The sequence below is a fragment of the Protopterus annectens genome, chromosome 6.part0 (assembly GCF_019279795.1).
Source record: "Protopterus annectens isolate FY-2018-M chromosome 6.part0, PAN1.0, whole genome shotgun sequence".
In the NCBI taxonomy this organism is placed as follows: domain Eukaryota; kingdom Metazoa; phylum Chordata; order Ceratodontiformes; family Protopteridae; genus Protopterus; species Protopterus annectens.
The window spans coordinates 1033423781-1033443707 of record NC_056737.1 but is presented as its reverse complement, the minus strand read 5'-3'; the positions used below and the strand labels follow the sequence as shown (position 1 = coordinate 1033443707).

At 40.3% G+C, this 19927-nt stretch overlaps 1 protein-coding gene across 1 annotated transcript in view; it reads left to right on the top strand.

Moving 5' to 3' along the window:
* PAPOLA (poly(A) polymerase alpha) overlaps positions 1 to 19439 on the top strand; it is a 1404594-nt gene extending 1385155 nt beyond the window's left edge. The window contains exon 20 of the mRNA XM_044073612.1: positions 17359 to 19439. Within this exon, the coding sequence (XP_043929547.1) occupies positions 17359 to 17448 (90 nt within the window). The 3' untranslated portion in view covers positions 17449 to 19439. The remainder of the gene's footprint in view (positions 1 to 17358) is intronic.
* Positions 19440 to 19927: the final 488 nt, after the last annotated feature.

Sequence of the window (19927 nt, the reverse complement as noted above, 5' to 3'; positions counted from 1 at the left end):
TTTTTCCCCAAACCTCCAATTCCTGGATTTCTCTGCCTGCTGATGAACTGGTAAAATTGATTGCTCAGCCGACTTGGAAGATGCCCAATGCTATAGAGCCTATTCCCAAAAGGTCTGACCATATTTTGCCTGCACCAAAGAAGGAACCACATTGGTCCAAATGAATCCCTGTTGTTACGGTGCTGCTAGCAGCAGCCACCAAAAAACTCTCAGGAGAGAGAGTCACACTAACCATTCTCCTAATAAGGAGTCTAGGAATAGGTTCGGGAAGCGTGTTTATGCTTCAACAACCTTTGCGTTAAGGTCGTTGAACTACATGCCACACTTCAGGTTACAAAGAGACTTAATTAAGGAACTTTCTAACACTCTGGCAGGAGCAGTAGCTGAGGAGGTTCAGGATAAGGTTTCCTCCCAGCTTGCAACACTCGAATCCATCTTCAATTCGTCCATGAGGCTCATGCACGCACATGCAGCTGAAGGGACAGTCAGAGCAGCGTGTTCAGGCATAGCTATTAGACGGCATTCCTGGATGTGCTTATGTGACTTCGCAGATCCATTCAAAGCATCATTCGTCAATGCACCTTTTGATTGATCTACCCTTTTTGGCCCAAAAGTTAAGGAAACACTCACCAGAAGTGAGCACGATGGCAAGACCCTGTCTGCCTTGGGTATACGTTTCTCTATTCTTTAGTGAGTCTGTCTACTCAAGGAATCGGAGGAGTTGGAGACTGTGGTTCAAGAAATCCAAAGGGCCTTTCTGTGACTCGCGTGGTAAAGATTTCCCCTAGGGCATAGGGGAAAACAGTGGAAGATGCTGCCCTAGGGGCTGAAATGGACTGCAAAATCAGGGGTCCAGGGAATCCTACTCTGGTACTCCTATCAGCATCCCTGAAGGGATGGCCGATTGCTTTCCTCTGGAGACAGTCCAGGGGTGATTATCCCTGCACCTACCTACCTGCCTGGCAAATAACCTTCGACAAATGCGTGCTCGGAATAATATCCAGTGACTACCAAATCCCCTTGTTAATGAGCCCCAAACCTCAGAAAAAACTCCCAGATGTTCCATCCAATCAAAGGGAGGCAGCAGCTGTAGAAATCCAAAAGCTGCTAGATGAGTCATCCAAAAAGTTCCACCAGACTAGATAGGATCCAGGGTTTACTCAAGAATCTTTTAGTGCCCAAACGGGATTGGAGACTGATTTTGGATCTCAGCCAATTCAACAAATCTGTCCACCAAACCAAATTCTGGGTGGTCTCTGTACAAACCATACTTTCTTGGAAAAAGGCAAATGGATGTGCTTGATAGACCTCAAGGATGTTTATTGCCATATAAAGATGGAGAAAAGCTCCAGGAGGTTCCTACGCTTCCGGCTAGGGGCCAGTCATTACCACTTCTGAGCACTGCCATTTGGACTCACCACCGCCCCCAATTTGCAGCTCATCTCAGACTGTAAGGTTTTCGAGTATTCCAGTATATCGACGACTGGCTCTTCACTGCTACCACCAGGCATCAATTGGAAATAGCGAGAGACTATACCCTGTCTGTTTGCACATCCCTAGGCATTTCAATAAATCTCAAAAAATCCCAGCTGCAACCCACACAACTTCTGGATTTCATAGGGGCGTAACTGAGCACCGTCTCACGACTAGCTTCTCTCCCTCCAGATAGACTACCAAGCATCAGAGATCTGGTTAGACAGATTATTCAAAATGACAGAGTCCTAGCAAGAATAATTCTTCAAACCTTTGGTTCAGTGGCTACGACAATTACTATGGTTCCTTTGGCAAGATTTCACATGCAAATATTACAGTGGTTACTAGCAGCACAGTGGTCTCTAGCTCATCAACCAATGTCTTATCAAATTCTAGTAACTAGTCTCTGCAAACAAGACCTCAAGTGGTGGCTTCATTCAGAATAATTCAGCTATAGTGACCACAAATGCTTGGGGGGGTGGCATTATCTGGGAAAGACAGTTCAAGGTACATAGTCCCAACTGGAGGCCAACCTGCACAACGTTCTAGAAGAGGGCAGTGCTTTTAGCATTGCAAGCATTCCAGGATTCCCTTCCTCTAGGAACAGTTGCAATTCAGACAGGCAACATGTCAGTGGTCTGGTACATCAACAAACAAGGGGGAAGTAAGTCATACCCACTATGTCGAGAGGCACTCAGTGTGTGGAAATGGACAAATGTTCTTCGTGTTTCACTGTTGCAGTCATTACATTTGGGTTATTTGCTTGCAGATAGCCCTCAGTCGGCCTGATTAACAAAGTCTTGGGTCCTGCGTTGGTTGCTGTCCCTTCTTCCATGACGGCAGGTCGTCAGGGGTATAAAACATGCAGCCGACGCCATTATATCAGTCTTTATTGCTGGGTGGTGCCCGAAGCAGAAGCAGTTTGCAAGTGGCAGTCAGTAGACTCCTGAAATTTTCGTTTTCGAGTTTCAGAACCGACATCTTCAACTAAACCTAAGTACCCCGTTGGGGAAACTTTTTCTTGCTCCTTACCAATGTCAGTAAAAGTTAATAATTGCATTACTTGTGGAAAGCAAATACCTCTCAAAGATTTTAATTCCTACTCTATTACTTGCCTACGCCCTGACCACGACGTACCTTGCTGTCGCTGGTATATTTTCGCCTCTAAATATTTCGGTTCTCAGTTTAATTATCCTGAAATGTCATCTGTTAGCCATCCGACTACCGGGATTCCGAAAAAAACACAAAGATTAAAACAGCGACAGGCCGCCTAGATCCAAAGCTGTCGATTCTTCTAAGCCAGTCATCAGTTCACCGGTACTCAGTGAGGCACTTTCGCAGCCCCTGATACCCGCTACTTCTGATTCGCAGGCCTCTACTGAGACCCATTCTGAATCCGGTATGCTGCGAGATGCTTCAGCTGTGGAACCTGCGGATGTTTCTACCTTGCATGGGTCTGGACCATGTCTAAGAAACCAATGCCCAGGTCGCATGCTCAGGCCTCTATGCCTAAAAAACAAATTATAAGAATGGCTGAAGATCTTATAGCTGTAATCGGGGGAAGCCAACCTCCCCCTTCTAAGAGACCTAGGACTGAAGTTGTTTATGAATCATCTGACCAAGATTCTGAGTTTTCTGATTCTTCTGATGATCTGGATTTGCCCTTCTCTACTTATGAGGATTCTGATGCGGAGGACTCTATTCCCTCTGCTTCCCCTCCAGAGGATTTTTCTTTTGATGAAACCTTACATACTCTAAGGGAGCATTTCCACTGGGAAAGCCAGGAATTTTCTGATTCAAAAAAGAGGCTTGGGGATTTCTTCCTCCTGCCTCAGCATAGGCCCTTAGGTATACCTCCTGTACTAGATAGTGTTCATGATGCCTTTTCGGAATCTAGTTGGGCCCCTGATTCTTTGGCTCCTGCTCCTGAAAACCTGACCGATATTATAGGGTTCCTGATTCACACAAGTTCCTTTTTAAATATCCTGTTGCGGATCCTGAGACCCAAGGGCATTAAGACTTTTACTGCTAAAAATCTTGCCATTTCTGATAGAGACTCCAGGGTGCTGGATAGATGGGGGTAAGAAGGTTTACACTTCTGCAACCTTGGCTATTAGGGCTTTAAACTGCCAGTTTCATATGTTAAAGTATCAACAACATGTTATTGGATTGCTTAAACAGAAATGATTCCTGACTGTGCTGAAAATAACGAATTACAGGATTTAATGCATTCTGCTGAACAGGTTGGAAAACATACTTTGTAATGTGGATTTGATACATTAGAGGCCTCTTGCAGGGTTGCTGTTATTAGGTCTGTGCTGAGAAGCCATGCTTGGCTTAAGGAGCAATCTTTGCCTGATCATGTTAAAGCTAAACTGTTGGGTGCTCCCTTAAATCAGGACCGCCTGTTTGGCAACACAGCTGAGGAAGTTCTTAAAAAGATGGAAGATAAAGCTAAATCTATGTAAACTGTTAAATATTTCTTACAAGTTCAGCCTACTAGATTTAGTAGGCACTGGCCCTCTAAGAATTGGTCTTTTCCAGCCCCTTCCTGGTCTTCTCAAGCCAAACCCAGACACAGCAGAAACCCCAGGTTTCTTGTCCCGGGAGACGCACAAGACTAAGCAGTGGGGGGTTTCCGCATCTGAATCTGGGAGTAGTAAGACACCCCCCCCCCATGGAAACCTGTCTCAATGACTTGCTTTTAAAACTTCCAAGCACTTCCCAACTGAATGCTCCTTTAGGCGGAAAGGTTGGTCTGCAGGCCAAAAACTGGGAACTCATTACCCAGAACAAATTGGTTTTAAATATAGTGTCCCAAGGATACAGATTTCACTTCCACACGTTGCCAACACCAAGCGGGTGGCCAAAGGCCCAAAATAAAGTACTCTGTCTCTTAAGCATGGGGGCTATTCATTTGGTACCAGAAGAGGAAAAGGGACATGGTTTCTATTCGAGACTTTTCCTGGTACCCAGAAAAGGCAACACATAGCATCCTATCCTGGACCTTTCTACTCTAAACACTTTTCTGGTAATTCCAAAATTCAAAATGCTGACTCTTCACCAGCTGCTTCCTATGTTAGGCAAAGATGCATGGTTGGCAACACTAGACTTAGAGATGTGCAGGTATGCTTCTTTTATTAGGGAGTCTTGCAGAAGATACCTATGCTTCAAAGCAGGCTACATGCACCATCAGTTCTCTGCACTGCCCTTTGACTTATCTACTGTGCCCAGAGTATTCACAAAGTGCCTAGCTCCAGTCATTGCATTTTGCAGGCAAAGAAATATTCAAATATACCCATACTTGGACGATTGTCTAATTCAGGCAGAAAATCAGGACATTCTTTTGAATCATCTGGCCTTTGTTCAAAGGGTGCTGACTAGTTTGGGGTACACCATAAATGAAAAGAAATCACACCTGGTACCCTGTCAACAAATTATTCCTGGGAGCAAGCTTGAATACAACTTCCCAGATGGCTTTCCTCACGCCAGCGAAACGGATTCATTTGATAACCTACTTCAAACAAGTTACCACAAAAACCCAGTAATCTGCAAGGCAGATATTGCATGGCCTCCGGCATTCGTCTAATTCCATATGTAAGGCAGAATGCTCGGACAGCCTTCCTGGACCACATTCTTCCAGGACAACTAATGGTAAAGATGGACAACACCACTGTTATGTGGTATATAAACAAGCAGGGGGAGGTACACATTCTTACCCCCTCTGTAGACTAGCCATGGCATTGTGGAACACAGCTTTGAGTTACCAAGTAAATCTACAAGCTCAATTAATGCCAGGAAAACTAAATACACTGGCAGATGGACTAAGCAGAAACCTCATGGACCCACACGAGTGGAAACTGGAACCAAGGTTTTTCAATATTTTTACAAGCAAATGGGGGAGCACAGATATAGACCTGTTGGCCTCCCCCTAGAACCATCAATTGGACAAATTTTGCACAAGGATTCCCCACAAGCTAGCTTGGAAAGTGGATGCTCTATCCTTCAGCTGGAAGAACCTATCGGTTTATGCCTTTCCTCTCTGCCTCTGCTCTCCAAGGTACTAATAAAGCTCAAACAGGACAAGCCAAGGAAGATTTTAATTGTACCAGATTGGCCACGCCAGCACTGGTACCCCCTCTTGCGCAGCGTGTCACGCTTGGCCCCGTGGCACCTGCCTCAGACTCCTTCCCCGTTGTGTCAGCAGGAGAACCAGATTCTATACCCTCCGCTGCAAATCCTGAACTTAGCAGCCTGGCTAATTACCTAATCTCTCCTTTACCACCCCTCAGTAAGTCAGTGATGGATATCATTTTAGAGGCAAGGAGGCCTAGTACTAGAAAATCTTATGCTGCAAAATGGAAAAGATTTTGTGCCTGGAACCAGTCTCAAGGGATGAGTGCAGCAGTGCCCAATTTACCTCAGATTCTACATTTGACCGAGATGCTTCATAAGGGCATGTCCTTTTCCTCCATTAAAATTCATGCCTCAGCCATTTCATCTCATTATAGCACAGAGCCTCACCTCTTCTCTCACCTACTTCTCAAGCAGTTCCTCAGAGGGGCCAAAAATTTAAGTCCACCCAGGAGAACTCCTACTCCAGCTTGGGACCTTAACTTTGTCTTGGAGAAGCTCACTCTTCCTCCTTTCGAGCCAGCTGCTACTGCAGATTTAAAATTCCTTTCCTGGAAAACAGCTTTCCTTTTAGCAATCACTTCTGCAAGAAGGGTATCTGAATTACAGGCCCTTATGGCAGTGGAGCCTTTCATCATCTTTAATGCAGACAAGGTGTCCCTCAGAACCAATCCCTCCTTCATGCCCAAGGTGGTATCCAGTGTGGCTCTTAATCAGTCCATTCATCTGCCTACCTTCTTTCCTAACCCACAGAACAAAGGGGAACGGATACTGCACTCCTTAGATATGCGCAGACAACTTAGATTCTACTTGGACAGGACTAAACCTCAAAGGAAATCTGAACAACTGCTGGTGTCATTTGCCGCTGGGACAGAGGGGAAAGCTATTTCAAAGCAAACCATTTCAAAATGGATAGGCCACTGCATTAATTTTTGCTATAAGCACCATGGAAAACCTATCCCACAGGGCATCAGACCCCATTCAACCAGGGCTGCGTCTACCTCTACAGCCTTTCTCACGGGCATCACTACAAGGGACATTCTAGAAGCTGCTACCTGGAGTTCTGTACATACTTTCACCAAGCATTATCATTTGCCAGTTTTCTCTAAAACCAGAGCTGGCTTTGCCACTGCAGTCTTGCAGGGGCTTACAGCTGGTCCTAATTCTATTTAAATTCCTCCTCCCAACCTTAGCTTTGGGAATCTACCCAAATGTAATGACTGCAACAGTGAAACACGAAGAACATGTGTACACTTACTATAAATTTAGATGTTAGAGAGTATTCACTGTTGCAGTCCTGGTTACCCTCCCTCCAGCCCCCTTTCTTCTTTTGGCTATACCTCTACTCTCCCTTACTATGCTCAAAAAGCTTTTTGGTGTATTTGCTTTTTTGTTGGAGGTATATCCTTGTATTTATAGTTTTAATTGCTTCCCATTAGGGGGGCACCTGACATCTGGGGCAAGAAAAACTGATTTAATGGCATTGGCTGCATGTTTTATACCCCCTGACATCATGAAGAAGGGACAGCAACTGATGCAGGACCCAAGACTTTGTTAATCAGGCTGACGGAGGGCTACCTGCAAACGGATAACCCAAATGTAATGACTGCAACAGTGAATACACTCGAACATCTACATTTATGGTAAGTGTACACAACTGTACTTTTCTCCAACCACTTTCTCATAGCAACGCACATTCTGAGAAGTTCAAAAGTGATAGACAAATTGAGCAGGACAGTTCTCATGCCTCACGAGTGGTCCCTGAATCCACTAGTGGCAAACAAGGTTTTCCGTCGATTGGGCCAATCTTGGTACAACCTTTTTGCCTGTCCCCTGAACAAGAAATGCAGAAGTTATTTTGCCCTAATCCGTCCACCAGGGGAGTCACCCAGGGACACTCTTCTACACATTTGGTCTCCTGGTCTGTTACATGCCTTTCCCTCGATTCCTTTAATCTCTCAGTTCCTGAAGAAAGCAAAAATGATGAATACCGCCATAATCCTCATTGCCACATTCTGGCCTCAGCAAGTCTGGTTCCCCTTCCTTTCGCCGCATCTACTACAGAAACCATGGACTCTGGACCTGGTTCCAGACTTGCTAACTCACCCAGAAGGCATGGTTCACCCAAACTTACAGCACCTCAAACTGATGGTGTGGTTCCTCCAATTCCCATGATTGCCAAGCAAGCCCCCTCTGTCATCACCAGTCCAACGTATTATTATTGCACATGACAAACCTACAACTAGAAAACTTTACCTGAGCAAATGGAGAAGATTTACTATATGAGCTTTAAATAAGGGACTTGATCCGTTCAATGCCCCAATTGAATGCATATTGGACTTTTTGAATAGTCTCTCTGAATCTGGTTCCTCTGCTTCGACTATAAAAATTCCGTTGTCTGCAATCTCTAATTTTCATACAATGCCTCTTCAGTAATGTCCCATAAGCTTTCCAGAGCCTTCCTGAAAGGGTTGTCCTTGCAACATCCAGTTTCTCCATGGGATTTGACAACAGTCCTACAAGCGTCAACTCAAAGCCTCTTTGAACCAGCTGATTTTTTTCAATTAAAATTTTTGACTTGGAAGACATTGTTTCTTATAGCTATCACCTCTGCAAGGAGAGAGTGTGAGTTGCAGGCTTTATCATGCAAATTTCCCTATTTCATTTTTCATACAGACAGGGTTCAATTAAGAACAAATCCTTCTTTTCCTCCAAAAATGGTTACTGAATCCAATATCAACCAGACCATACATTTACAAGTCAAGGAGAATATGCTCTGCATTTGCTAGATGTTCATACACCGTTGCACTTCTGTCTCCACAGAACGAAGGAATTCCGTAAATCTGGATGAAATAAATGGAACCAGCAAGCAACAGTCCACGCCAGCTTCAGTTCAAAGGATTTATTAAGTGCTTTAGTTAGCTCAATCACCTGACTTCTTCCGAATAATTACATGACAAAACAAAGCCATATTTATATAAAAATAAAATCACATGACATTTAAACTTTTAGCAGTTACGTTAACTAGAATCCACAACCCTTCCACAGATAAAAGTAGATATAAACATGAAAATGAATACTCTTAGTGTATTTAAAAAGGTTAGGTTGAATAAAAAAGTGATTTAAACTAACCAAAGAAAGACCGTAGTTTTAAGAAACTACTGATACTAACACTGTCATTCAGTCTTGGGGGGGAAACGTGGCATTTAGTTTGATTTGCCACCATAATTCCTTAAAATTGAGTACTTCTTCCCAAGGACCTCCCCTTAAATCTGGTGTGTGTTTGTCAATTACTAAAAATCTAAATGTATGACTGGGGTATTGCTTAATATGCTTGCTTAAGGCACTATTTGTATTACCAATTCTGATGTCCCGAATGTGCTCATAAATCCTATCTTTAAAACTTCTCTTGGTTTTTCCGTTGTAAAACCCGGCACATTGACAGAGTGCAGCATATACCACCCCCTTGGTAATGCAAGAGTAATTCCCTCTTGCCCTCACATTGAAACCATTAATAACTACCATGTCCACTGAGAAAATGTGGGTACACTGGGCACAGAAACCACAAGCCTTAGTGCCCTTACCATGCTGTGTTCCTTCATAGTTCATACTCTGCAACAAATATTTAAAAGTTTTACCACTTCAAAAATAATACTGGGTGAGATCCCTAATTTAAACGTGACCCCTAGTTTTGTCCTGGTTCTTAATTTGCAGTTCCGTAAATTTGACAGATTATTTGTGGCCGTCTGTGCCTTAAAAATGGGTTGTGCAGTCTCCAAAGTTACCTTGGCTAAATGGTTGCGACAGTATTTCTTTCACCTATCAATCTCAAGGTCTTTAACTTCACAAAACAGTTGAAGCTCATTAGAGGGTTGTTGCCACATCAACAGTTTTTTATGCAAGAGCTTCTCTAGACGTTTGTGCAGAAGCTACTTGGTCCTCTCACCATACCTTCATTACACATTACAAACTAGATAAAATCTTGAGGGGTTGAGCATAATTTGACTCTATGGTGCTTAAGAATATTCTTCCATGAGACCTTCCAAGGTACATAAGTTGTTGGGGATTCTGTCCCACCGTCGAGGATTAGGTGAAGATTAACAACATCAGATAAAGACGTTATGTCTTACCATAATGCTCCATCTGTGTTGTTCATCTTCCCCAATTCTTGACATCATCTCACCATCCCCAGTCCAAAATTTTTAGTAGGCCTCACCGAGTGTAACAATTTTTCTCATGTGGAATCCATAGATGGCCTTGTTGTCTTTGTATATATCTCTATTTGTATATATCTCTGATTTTTCTAAAATTTGGCTATATTCTGAGGTGATCTCTGTGAGGAGCATTGTGGGTAGAGCTAGGCTCAAAAGTTTGGAGAGCGTGAGCTAGGAAATAACGGCCGGGTCAGTTCCAAGGGTTCAGAACTGAACCCACCGTCAAGGACTGGTGAAGATGAACAACACAGATGGAATGTTATGGTAAAAACTTCTTTTTTTAGAAGTAATTATTTTTAAAGTAAAACTTAAACAGTAGAGTACAAATACAACATATGTCTAGCATGTATAACTTTTTATGTAGGAGCAGATCTACCTCCTTCGTGGCCTTCCATTCATACCCCTTGCTTTTTATTAGTAAGTCTACAGTTTACTGTATCTTGGTGGAAGCAACATCCCACCCCCATTTCAGAGACGATAACATGTTCCTGTATTTATAGAAGATGGCATCAGTCAAGTGCTTTTTTCAGTCACTAGCTAATGTAAGGAAAATGTGGCAGCACTCCCTTGAACATGCCAAAGTTGCTCAATACATATTCTTTGAACTGGACAACTCTCTGTACTAATATGCAGTATCTGTTGAACTTCATAAAGGATTTTTAACTTTGCATCTTCCTGTTTTTTCCTACCCATCTAGTATGACTTTTCATGGGTTTATACAGCTCTAAAACTGTTCTTACTGAAGACTTTGTTTTACAAGATCGTGTGTACCCCATAAATGGTTGATAGGGGTTTAACTGCTAGGTGCTGAGGGTTATGTAGGTGTTCCCTGTGATCTTAGTTCAAGAGATGTTATGGTGGTGTGGCTGTACCAGATGCTATTGCAGAAATTTCTGCACTGGCTACTCAGCATAAGGTGAATGGGTCACCCTTCTGTCTGGGACTCCTTTGCCAAGAAGGTTCATCAGCAGGTGTGTTAAGCCTTTTAACATTTCTTAGATTCTCTCATTGCACGTTTTCCCAGGCAATGGCAAGGAAACAGGAGAACCACTAATATGATAGCAGTAAAAGATAGTTCTGCAGACAAGTATTATGCCTTCTAACTTTACAGTTATTAGGCATGCAGTCCAGGATACTTGAGGAACCTAGCCTGAATTCACAATCGTCCCAAAGCACTGTCTAGTTGAGAGACTTAATCAAGGTCACATGTTTGGCAAATGAAGGCTGAGTGAATCAAATCATGGACTTAACAGTTAATCTAATTTTCTACACTGTCAACCACAAAAAAAACCCGACAAACTGGATAAAACAAAATACGAACTGAAACCAATAAGAGCGGTAGAGACCAGATTTAATTTAGCGTTACAACAAGTGAATAAATACCACGCTTTCGATAAAGACTGTGCTTCACCTTCATCAGAATGCCAGATACAAAATAACAGCTATGAAATTCTACCCTTTTAAAATATTGCCAAAATGTAATTAGAAACGTCACTTCCCTTCTAAAAGAAGGCATATAAAAAACCTGGCGTTCACTAACCTAAAATTTGAATACTTTATTTTACAAGCTTATCCTAAAATATATTAAAAAATTAAAAACACCTTTTCGGACATGTACAAAGAATAAAATAGATTACACAAACAGATCGTCAGCAGCAAACCGCTATTACATAGCCTTACTCGTTAACCCCTAACCACTCCAGCAGCCAAGATATTCAATAGCAGTTTAAATAAACATCATTGTCAATAGTATAAAAAAACCTTTGAATCATTTGTTGAAATTGTTTCTCTTAAGGTTTTATGTCTTATTTATATACTCGATTTAATGTATAACCATCATCAAAAAGTAATAATATTGTCAATTAGAACGCTTAACATCAGTTTACCATCTAAATTAGAAATTTAGAATAATAATAATATTCATTGTAAATATATTGAATAGTCTTAAGTTTAAATTTTTGTTCATTTGTATCACATGTTAAACTAAATGTTTTAATTTAATTATTTTAAGTGTACGATATTCTTTTAAAAAATATCTATTAATACAATAAATAGCAATTAATAAATATAAGTATGAATTACCAAATATTCTACAAAATTAATTGATCTATTACTATTCACAAATTTATAAAAAAAATGAATTGATGTTTTTTTAAAATGTAAAACCTGAAAATAACTTTTAGAACACTATAATGCTCTTTTTAATTAAATAAAATGTATATAATGTGTGTATTTCTTATTGTCTTTTAAGGGCTAATAATTTAAGAATGCATTTAATAGATATATATTCGTTAAGTTCTGGATAGGCACTTGCAGTGGTCCTAATTTGCCACATTAACTCATCTATCTCCAGGGTTAACACAGTCAGTCAGAAGGAACAGGAAACTGTAAACTGACACAGTCAATGTTAAGGCGTGATAGGCCAGTGAGTTCCCATATGATAGAGCAACGGATTGCACAGAATGAAATTGAAGATGTAATAGAACCTTCTGTAGAATGTCTGCAGGAAAAGGAAAACAACATGCCCTCAGTTTAGAGGATAACGAGCTAAGAGAAGAGTTGCTTGACTTAATAGAGATAGGCATTTTAAAATCAATGAAAGAAATAGACTGCAGAAGGTCAGTTAAACCCAAAAAAGTCAGAAGTTCGATAAAACAAATGAACACCGTAGTTAGGACTGTCCATAGAGATTCATGCGATATAACAGAAGTAAACAGGATATATTACTGTGCAGCTAAATTAATAACTAATAAAGTTCTACCACAAGAACACAGGGTAGTGAGGGAGAGAGAAGGAAGAAATCAAATACTGTCATGGAAGTTTCGAATACAGAAAACTAAAGCAACTAAGACAAAAGTGTCAGTGTTTGAAGAGTATAGAAGAGGGAACAGATCAACAAACATACTTGGAAAGATAGTACAGTATTAGAACAGATCAGGATCTGTCATGCACTATCGCAAATAAACTAAAAATCTCAGCACAGACAGAAAAACTTAGAAGATACGCAGATAAATATAAAGGAAAAGTACAAAATAAGCAATTTAATGATGACCCAAAAAAGTTTTATAGAGAATTGGGAAACAAGGTAAAAAGAATTGAAAGACCACCAAAAAAAAAGAAATAGATACATTTTGGAGAAGTATCTATGTGAGGGTCCTGTGAAACATAACAGATGCTAAATGGATAGAAGTAAAATAAAGAATAAGAAGTTTAAAGGTGCAGGATATGAAGTGGGATGAGATAACAGCCAGAGGGATTGAAACAAACTTAAGAAAATCCTCTAATTGGAAAACCCTAGGCCCAGATGCAGCACCTAACTTCTGGTTAAGTTTTAACATCTTTGCACGAAGATTTAGCCATGAGTAAGAACTATTTATATGCGCACCCAGAACAGACACCAGCCTGGCTAACAGCAGGAAAAAATAATGCTCCTACTTGAGTGAACCTGCAAGCTACCTTAAAAATTGTAGACCGATATCTTGCCTTCCGACGACATATTAACTATACACTGGAATTGATGCCAACAGAGTTTGTAGTCATTTAAAAGAAAACTCAATTATGGAAGTAGAACAAAAGTACAATAAAAGAAAGTCATATGGAACAAAGGATCGTTAATTAAAGTCATAGTGGAGAACTGTAAAAAGTAGAAGAATCTGTGTGGCATGGATTGACTACAAAAAAAAATTTGATAGTATTCCACATTCATGGATAAGAGTGCTTGAAATGTTTAAGATGCACCCTACACTCGACTACATTGCAGTGACCATGAAAAAGAGGCAGACCACTTTGCAATTAAGCTATGATAAAGGACAAATTATTATTCCAGGGATAAAAATTCAAAGAGGGATATTCTAGGCTGACTGTCACCGCTGTTATTCTACCTTGCCCTTAAACCATTAAATTGTCTGCTTAACTGCTTATGCCATGGCTGTAATTTGGCTCCTAGAAAACAGCAGTGTGTGAAGACTTCTCATCTTCAGTTTGTCAAAGATTTAAAACTGTGTAGCTCATCAGATGAGGAACTGAAAGCACAACTGCAAGTTGTCAAAACTGTTTCAGATGATATAAGAATGTCATTTGGTCTTGGTAAATATGCAAAAGCCACCTTTAAAGTAGGAAAACTGCAACACCGAGAAAACATCAAATTGGGACAAGAATTTGGTATAAAAACTTGAGCAAGAGGGAGTGTATAAATATTTGGGAATTGATGAAGGATCAACAGTAAAACATGAACAAAAGCAAATAAAACATAGTAAGGAGTACTTTAGAAGAGTTAAATTAATCCTGAAAACCGCGTTGACATCTAGGAATGAAATCTAAGCTGTAAACCAATTCGCTCTTCCTGTCCTAACTTAGTTTTGGAGTGACTGACTGGCCCTAAAACGTGTTTGATAGATTAGATAGGAAAACAAAAAGGATGCTTCATGCTCACTAAATGATTTATAAAAATCATTGCATACCAGGGATGTCCCACGGTGGTGGTGCTGCAGTAGCGTTGTCGCCTCACCGCAAGACGCTGTCCGGTTTGATTCTCAGCTAGAGCGTCTTCTGTGTGGAGACATGCATGAATGGGCCTACCTTCGTTGAAGGTTGTGCGCCAGGGCTGGTAACTCGGCACGTAAAAATCAACTACCAATCATTAGCGGACCGGAGTTCCACTGTGGCGACCCCTAACCGGGAAAAGCTGAAAGACACAAACAGTTGCATACCAGGAATATATATTCCCCGTTCTGAAGGAGGAATGGGCCTCCTTGAAATTGATTACATGTATAGATCCACAGTCATGGGACTCCACACATCTGCTGACCTCACAAGACACAAATGTAGTGAAAGTTTTGAAACACGAGGAGAATAAATTTAAGATGACTTCCCTGCTTAGGCTAGCAGAAGCATATCGGCGTCAAGCAGGAATGTAAATCAAACCACAAGTAGATAAAAATCAGACAGCAACTGAATGTGCCAGAAAACAAGAGAGGGGGGAATATAAGGTGAAGGACCAGATGAGAAGGCAATAAATGCGGAAAATGCATAGTTGGAAGCATAGAAGACTTCTGGAAGAACCTCATATTGATCAGGAACTAACACAGGAATGGCGAAGGAGTGGTGAATTCAAACCCAGAGATGAAAGGTTAATATTGGCGGCACAAGATGGTGGGCTATGTACGCGTTAGTTTGCTAAGTACATTGAACATGTGGGTTAGAAACAGACAAATGTAGGTTCTGTAAATCAGAATTGGAAACCGTTGCACATCTCATTGCTGGTTGACAACATATTAACGGCAGGAGGACTGTATACTGAAAAGCATACTGAGACAAGACTGTTGCACTGAGGATTATGCAAACATGGTATTGAAGTGGATAAAAAACCCTGGAAATGTGAGCCACTACGCATCGTAGAAAATGAAGTCTATATCACACGGGATCATTCATTACCAACAATTCAAAAGATAGTTGCTAGAAAACCAGATATAGCAGTCCATGAAAAGAAGACAAAATTAGCATTGATCATTGAAATTGCCACACCCAGTGACTAACAGTGTCTTGTGTAGAGGCAAAGTCATAAAATATCAGGATTTGCAGGCAGAAACGAGAGCAATGTGGAAGAAAGAATTTGAATAATAGTAGAAGCAACAAGTCTTGTAAAAAAAAAAAAAAAAAAAAAAAAAAATCTACAGTCATATTTAGATATGCTACTGATAAATTTAACTCCATACGAATTGCAGGTCCTAACAGGAAATCTCATACAAAGTTCCATGACCTTATTTTTGTGAGTGGAGCTATACAGAAAAAAATTAAGAGGGTATAAGAAAAAAAGTGCAGCAATAATTTCTTGAGAATACAGCCGATTTTTTAATTGTTAAAGTTGCAGAATTTGTAATAGAGCAGGAGATTAAGTACTTTCTGAAAGATGTACCTGAGAATGTGGCACAGTCACTAACATATGTTTTTGTGTTCCCTTCCATATTTGTTGACCATCAAGTCTTGCTGCAGTAGATCTTGAATGGGTATTGGTATAATGGTTAAGGTGTTAACCTTGTGTTTTTGAGGTTTGATTCTTCTGGTAGTTGGCACAAAAGGTTATAGCTGTAAACTGCAGTTCCTATGGTACAGGGTTTAATTCCCTCAGCCCTCATTTGCTCACAATGTGACCTTATTCAAATCATTTAACCAGCCATTTATCGTGGGTTGCCCCTGAAAAGGGATTGTGTGTGTGCAGCGTTTCTGTGGCACAGGGTGTAAATTCTGAGCTGAATGAAAAAGCAGAGTTGAAGCAGGGTTTGCCTTCAATATGCAGTTGATTTTTTTAGCGGGGGGGGGGTTGGCATAATGGTTAAGGTCTTGATATCGCAGCTAGAAGGTACAGGGTTTGACTATGGGGTCATATTGGCCAGGCGTGCAATAGTCTGCAGACTGATACTCTAGAATTCATGTTAGAACCCATTTGTTCTTGGAGGTAGGGGACCCTACCTGTACCTGAATGAAAGCCAACCCTGAGGGAGTTTGTTTTTTAGATGTTCGTGGAGTAGTTTGTGCCCCTACTAGTGTTCTTTCATCTTTCCACCTGCCATGTCTTCACCCTCACCGTACTCGGGGCCGTGTCAGGGGAGCTGTTCTGCACTGTTCCCTCTTGCTATTCTTAAACAGCTTCAACAATGGTGGTATCATTTTACTTTTCAGTCTGTAACCCCATCCTTGGTGGCTGACGTGAGCATGTGTTGCTGCAGGGACCTCCTGCTTCCTTCCAAGATAAATATGCCCACCCACCCATCCATACATTTCCAGGGCTGCTATTACTGGCCTGGGAGTGCTGAACCTACTTCCACAATGTTACTTCTCTTGTGCAGGCGGCTTGCCCAAGAGCAGTAACAGCCATGCAAAAGCATGTCAGAATGCCTGTAATTTCCTAGTCTTCCTGCCATACTTTTCCTTCAGAACAACTGCTTTTATTGTCTGAGGTGCAGTTTGTGCTACAGAGCCAAGTTTATTAAACAGTGGGAGCTGTTCAGAATTCCTGTGCATAATGTTTGTGTCTTTCGGCTTTTCCCGGTTAGGGGTCGCCACAGCGGAACTCCGGTCCGCTAATGATTGGCAGTTGATTTTTACGTACCGGCTGGCCAGGCCTGACGCACAACCTTCAACGAAGGTACGCCCATTCACGCATGTCTCCACGCAGAAGACGCTCTAGCTGAGAATCGAACCGGACAGCGTCTTACTGTGAGGCGACAACACTACCGCAGCACCACCACCGCGGTCAGAATTCCTGTGCATAATAGTAAATTTTAATTCAGTGTGTAATCTGCAGTTAATAGTGAATGAGTAGAAATAGCATAAGTAAATAACATGGTGGTGTGGGATAATGCAGTATTTGTCTGTTGTAGATGTCATAGTTTTATTTTTGGTTGCCATTTTGCCGCATTTAATTCTGTTTTGATTATAATCATTTTATTGATTAACATTTTACTGAATTATGATGAAGCCAGAAAAAAAATGCAACTTTGCTTTGCTTCATACTTTGCCATTGATTTTTGTTTTTTAGACAAACGCTGACCTCTCTGATGTCCCTTCTCTTCCTGCAAACCCTGTTCCAGTTGTCAAGAACTCAATAAAGCTAAGGCTAAGCCGGTAGAATAGTAATCTCAGGGGGTCAACAAAATAGTATCGTATTATTGGAGTCCATCATCTTTTAGTACAGATGAAGAAAAAGAACAACACTTGGACTGGACTGAACAAAGATGTAGATATATTTTTTGTACCTTCAGTAGGAGACTGTATCACTTCTTAATTAGAAGTCCAGATTTGTTGTCACAGAATCTCGGGCGATGGCGAAGAAACAGGAGAACCACTAATATGATAGCAACAGTGAACTCAAATCTATTTATTTCATTGGGTTAATTACCTTTTAAAACTAAAAGGCTGAAAGATGCATATTGTTTGGCATTTCAAGTATCTGTTTTTGATGGTTACTGTAGCTGATGGTAAATGTGCAATGAAAGAATCTGAGCAACGTTAAAAGGCTAAGCACACCTGCTGATAAGCATTCTTTCCATTTTGGCAGATTGTGTTTGTTTTCCTATACAGCAGATGGATTTTTTTCTTTCCCCGGAACAGGCTTTGTGCAGGTTATGTTGTACTTAACTCTTCCAGTTGGAATAAAAAGCTGTTGAGATTGCAGTCTGTCTTGGAAGGGAAGCAAGTGTTAAGGTAAGTATGGTAATTCACAAAGGTGCTCTTAAGTTGTAAGATGCAGTTTAAGAAGTTGTAAAATGGTGACATTGTACATTTTAATGAGGGTTATAATTAGGCAGGTATGTGGACCACACAGTTTTAATTGATTTCTTGAACTGTTTTATAATGTACAGATCAGCTAGTGCAAAACAAATGTGTTTTACGTTAGCTGATCAGGGCTTTTCGCAAAGTACCCTTTTTATATGTAAATACAAGTTTGTATTTTTGTTACAGGTCAGATAGTTAACGAAGAAAAAGTTTATTTGGCAAACCATTTCATTACTACGTTTTAACCATGTATCAGATGTTTTAAGTTGTACACGCATTTTAATAATGTAGGCCAAAATTGAAATTAGCTGACAATGAATTTCAGAAATCAACATCCAGTATAGTGAGTGAAGTAACCCATACTTTGAGTGGAAAAGCACCCATTATTGCCTTTGAATAGCTGTATGTTTAGCAACATCCTCTCTGGAAATTGGTACGGAAGCATCCTTTGGCTTAGAAAATACCAATTTGAAAATGGTAATATATAACATAGTTAATGTAACAGTCAAATGTGCAGGTCTCACTTTACAGGGTGCACACTTTGCTCATAATTACTCACTATATTAACCAAAATCCCAGACTTGATGTATAGACCATCTCTTATGCCATCTTAATTTCTGTAATTGTGATTACCTACCCACCCCTCTCTTTTTTTTGGAAGGCCCAGCTCAGCATTACTATGCATCTGGCTTCTTGCTGCAATCTGTAAGGAATTTGGAGCTTTGATGTCTTAGCGGATAGATTGGTCGCTTTCAGTTTTTACTTTGTTTTTTAGGTTAAATGATTGATATTTTTCTAAGTAGCAACACCCTGGTCATCACAATGTGTTTTACATTTCAAAATGAAAAAAAAAAAAAACATCAAGAAGTTTTTGTCAGTGAATTATGTATTAATTTTTTTGTGTCACCAAGATTTTGTCCCATTAATTTTTTTTTTTTTTTTTAATAAATAAACTTAGTGACATTTGAGTTTAACCTGGAAAATCAAACTGTTGCTTTCGCATGATGTACGTAGTGTGTCATGACTGGAGTTCAGAGTTCACTTTGTTTTCTAGTTGCCGTACTTGTATTTTTCAAGATCTATTTTGTAATAGATAATGTAATTCAACACTGAAGACACAATAATAATAATAATAAAAAAAAAAAACAAAAAGAGTGGCACAAAAACTGCCATGGGACTTTCATATAATTTCATTTAATTCCAGTGTTATATTTGTTCTTTGTGCCCATAAAGACAAAAAAAATTACCTACTGTTACTGTAGCTGATGCGCTCTTTCAGGTTTTTAAGAGAAGTCTCGTTTTCTGCTTTTAAACTCATGAATTAAATTGTTTTTATTGTTAAGAGTCCATTTGTTTTAGTCATTATTCGTAAATGAAAGTGTGATGGTAGCTCTAACTTTGTATTTGACTTCTAATGCTCTGAGATTGTTAAACAGATGTTTAGACATCTATTTTTGAAGCTAACAAAATTGTTTTTCTGGGACTGGAGAGACTAAGAAATCACACAGTACAAAGGAAGGATATCTGGCTGTATCGTCAAGCAGATCTTCCTGCCCTGTCATTTTTTGTCAAAACTGTTATGGAGTCAGTGTTACACCTGCTGCTGATTTTCATATTGATTCTGCTGCAGTAGGTTAAGCTATATGCTTATATAATGTATAGGATATAAGAGCTGTCCAACTTTAAAAGCTTCAGGGCACCTTCCGCATTGCCTAGTCCATTAGTCATCTCAAGCTGAGCTAATTAAAGACCATTTTGTTTGCCAAGTCCCCCAGAACATTCTGGCTGCTGAGAAGTGCCATTCTGCAGGCTTTCAAAGACTGATGATTGGC